Genomic DNA, 4,232 nt, shown 5'->3' with positions numbered 1-4,232 from the left:
TCATCATAAAAACTAGCTTCCCCAAGCTTAGACTTTTTCATTGCATTAGCAATAATGGTGTTCAAAGAAATCATACTAATAGCACTGCTACCAACATGCAAGTAAAGTTCCATAGGTTTTTTTAATTTTCTCTTCAAACATCTCATGTCCTAACTCAAGATAAATACTATAAAGCTCTCTATTTTGTTGTTGTTTTGCATTAAGCCTAACTAGTGAAAATAAAAAACAAGATACACAAATTTGTAATGCAGCATCTAAAAAAATAACTTCAAGCACTCACCAACAACTAAAAGACTTAGTAGCCAGAGGATGTGAGTATCTTTTACCTCACCTCCCCGACAACGACGCCAGAAAATAGTTTGATGTCTACTCACGCTTCTATTCTTGTAAACAGTGTTGGGCCTCCAATTGCAGAGGTTTGTAGAACAATAGCAAGTTTCCCTTAAGTGGATCACCCAAGGTTTATCAAACTCAGGGAGGTAAAAGTCAAAGATATCCCCTCAAGCAACCCTACAATTATGATACAAGAAGTCTCTTGTGTCCCCAACACACCCAATACACTTGTCAGATGTATATGTACACTAGTTCGGCGAAAAGATAGTAAAATTCAAGTGATATGGATGAATATGAGTGGTAATAACAATCTGAAATAAATATGGCAGCAAGTAAACATGTAGTAAAACAGTAAATAAATGGTGATTCGATGTTTGGAAACAAGGCCTAGGGATCATACTTTCACTAGTGGTCACTCTCAACAATGATATCATAAAGGAATATAAATATAAGCACTTCACTATGCTACTCTGAACCATTTTCCGGCTGGATAACGAATACTAATTCATCGCATATGGCTGCAAAAGCAAATCTTAAATATGTATTTCCAAGTACTAATGAACACCCCGCGCTATCACATTGAGCATTCATAGGAGGTACTAACACACCACTATTTCATAGAGACATCCAACTCAAATCATAATTCGGTGAACAAGTTTTCTGTGAAATATAGCCTAAGAGACCCAGACGGTGCACACACTATCACCTTTACACACGTGGGACAAGGAGTCTCCGGAGATCACATAAGTAAAAATCCACTTGAATAGCATAACGACATCTAGATTACAAAGCTCATTATCACATAAAGATCACACCATGGGAGAGAGAGATAAACCATATAGCTACTGGTAGAGCCCTCAGCCTCGGGGGAGAACTACTCACTCCTCATCGTGGGAGTCAGCAACGACGATGGATATGGCGGGGGAGTCGATGGAGATGGCTCCGGGGGCAATTCCCCGTCCTGGCAGGGTGCCGGAATAGAGACTTCTATCCCCCGAATCTTGTCTGCGACGACGGCGGAGCTACGAAACTTTTCGTGGATGGAGGCCGATTCATTTAGGGTTCACGCGTCGGGAGGCTTCTTATAGGTGGAAGGGCGAGGTCGGTGGAGGCAAGGGGGGCCCACACCACCCCTAGGCACGGGCCATGGCCAGGCCGCGCTTAGGGATGGTCTGACCACCCTGTGGCCCCACTTCGTCTCTCGTCCGGAGATCGTCTTCGTTACGGAATAATAAGATCTTCGGCTTTTGTTTCGTTTAATTCCGAGAATATTTCCGGTACAAATTTTCTCCGTGAAACTAACACGGTGGCATCTTGTCAATAAGTTAGTGTCAGAAAATGTATAAAAGGGCAATAATGTGTAAACAAAACATATAAAAATTGGTGTAAAACAAGCATGGAGCATCAAAAATTATAGATACGTTTGAGTCGTATCAAGGAAGAGAGGGCAACGGCTCCCCACACAGCTCCTAAAACTCAGGTATGATCTGCATCACCGGAACCATGATCACATTGATGTCCTCCACTCAGACACAACTGCATAGCGAGCATTGGCGACATGCAAGACCTGACACGAGGGGAGTAACAACCAAAGATCCAGTTTTCCCAAACCACAGACAAATCCTCTAGGGCCATGTCCACAAATGCTTCAACGCCAGCCTTCAACATCATCTCAGCAACGACATGATCACCAATAATCACAGACTACTCCTGCTCACATGAAGTACACACGTCCATACGCTCGAAGGAACCAATCTTAAGCTCAGGTAGTTCAAGCTTGATCTGCAGTTTTCCCATAGCGTCCTCCACTCTGAACAAAACACTTTGAATACGAACAAGGCATTCCTGAAGCTCAAAGCGAAGCAACACAACCTCATCCACAAGGATATTCTGCAAGAAACGTCGGTAGAGGAATCTTTGTTGGTGGGAGCAGACATGGGTGGAACGTAGGCGACTGAAACCGTTTGAAGGGGCAGTGGAGCATCATATCGAAGTGGTGTAGACTCCTCTGTGTGTGGCATAGCATGGCATAAGCGAGCTATATGGCTAAGATGGAGGCGGGTCGTGCACTGGATTGAGTCCCTACAAAAGCGGGCATGGTGACCTCCGAAGAGGCACCGAAAGCACTGGTCCCTCAGGCACACGTGAGGAGCTGAACGACAGACGCTTGAGGGCAAGGATGAACTTTGCGGGGGCCCCCCCCCCCCCCCCCCAGCACATCCTCCTCGCTTCATGCACTTGGCCGAGTGGCCTCGAAGAAAAATTGTAGGCGTGAGAATTGTATTCTTTGCTGCTTTGTAGTGGAGATGAATGGGCCGCATAATATCCTTTTCAGCCCATATTGATTAAATTTCGTTCGTCCTCTCCAAAGGGTTTATAACCCACAAACCAATTGCCAGGTACAAGTTCCCTCAAAAAAAAAAAAATTTTGCCAGCTACAAATCAATGTCCCTCTCCCCTCTGAAAGGAAAAAAAAGGAGAGGAATCATCCCATCTGATTATTTAGATGCTCTATATCGGCATTTGTTTAACCCACATTGGAAAGTCATCCCTAGTCCTTCAACCCACATTGGAAAAAGGGGCGAAAGGTGCCCCAGGTGCTGCAAACGGTCATCAAAAGATGCAAAATTTGTTTTTTCAAGAGAAAAAAGGTGCAAAATTGTCTCTGTTACATGTTGCTAATCGATGTAAAAACTCAACAAGGAAAACGCCACCATAGCCTGAACTGAACTGAACTGAACTGAACACCGGCGGCTCAGGCGAATGCGCACGGCCGCTTCCCGGCATGGCAGACAGGTCCATCCCGAAGCGGGGGCTCCAAAATCAGTCGCACTGTTGCGCAGTTCCTTTCCTAGTTGATGATCAATCAGACAGCCTCGCTCCCGGCGTCAGTTTTGTTGGTGGTGTCTGCAAGAAGCTCGCCCCGGCACAGCGGGCAGGTGGGCTGCGACCGCAGCCACGCGTCGACGCAGTCCGGGTGGAAGCGGTGCCCGCACGGCGGCAGCGCCTTCACCTCCTCGCCCTCCTCGAACTCGCCCAGGCAGATCGGGCACTGCGCCGCGTCAGCGCCCTCGCCGTCCGGGGGACGACGGTACAGCGTCACGGGCAAGCTGGCCACCGCGGCAGCGTCGAGGCCGACCCTCGAGAGGGCACCACCGGTCGCCGAGGAGGAGGAGGAGTAGGAGGGAAGTGTCGGGTCGGGGCTGTAGCGGCGGCACGCCCAGCGGAGGTAGACGCAGACGCAGACGAAGCAGACGAGGATGGCGACGACCGCCACGAGCACGGGCACGCCGCGCACGACGAAGTTGCCGTCCTCCACGTCGCCGCCGTAGCGCCACCGGATGGGCTGCGACGCCTCCTGCGCCGCCATGCGCGCGCGCCTATGGATCAGAGCCTCCTCCTCGTCAGCAGCAGCAGCAGGAGGCGCGAGGGCAGGAAGCTTCAGTTGCTTCCTCTGGTTGATCGTATCTTCCTTTGCCGCGGCGGGACGAAATCAAGAAACTAAAAGCGCGCGGTTGCGGCCGGGCTAGCTCGCCACCTGCACGTCGATCGGCACGGGCTGCGTGGCTCTCGTGGGCCTGACTGTGCGTGCGATGCGTGTGACGGAGGAGGCGGTTTTAAGCTTTTTTGTGAGCCCGCCCAGCCGGATCTCGCATCAAAAGCGACCGGCCGTTTCCTTTTACAGGCTTGACGAACGCTACATCCGGCAGGGGGCAAGCAACCTGGCAGCGACGGTTCACGCGACGACGTTCATGGAGAGTGGGACTCGAAAGCTACCTGGAAAGAGAATGAGAATATATGATGTTTTACGCAGGCGATTAGCGGTTCTCAATTCGCAGACTTGTGGAATTCTTACACCCGGCCGGCTAATACGCAATTCGGGAGGCATCTGACCTTGC

The 4,232-nt window shown here is 49.7% G+C and overlaps 1 protein-coding gene across 1 annotated transcript; it reads right to left on the bottom strand.

Moving 5' to 3' along the window:
- Window positions 1-2,851: 2,851 nt before the first annotated feature.
- Window positions 2,852-3,925, bottom strand: LOC127338730 (RING-H2 finger protein ATL66-like). The gene has a single exon (XM_051364733.2). It carries the CDS (start codon window positions 3,701-3,703, stop codon window positions 3,200-3,202), a length of 504 nt encoding a protein of 167 aa, XP_051220693.1. The 5' UTR covers window positions 3,704-3,925; the 3' UTR covers window positions 2,852-3,199.
- Window positions 3,926-4,232: the final 307 nt, after the last annotated feature.

The sequence above is a fragment of the Lolium perenne genome, chromosome 3 (assembly GCF_019359855.2).
Source record: "Lolium perenne isolate Kyuss_39 chromosome 3, Kyuss_2.0, whole genome shotgun sequence".
NCBI lineage: Eukaryota > Viridiplantae > Streptophyta > Magnoliopsida > Poales > Poaceae > Lolium > Lolium perenne.
Note: the sequence above shows the minus strand (reverse complement) of the source record. Positions and strands in the feature narration are given on the sequence as shown.

Bases quoted from the DNA above. Each gene is read 5' to 3' on its own strand.
- LOC127338730 (XM_051364733.2), bottom strand. From the start codon at position 3,703: ATGGCGGCGCAGGAGGCGTCGCAGCCCATCCGGTGGCGCTACGGCGGC.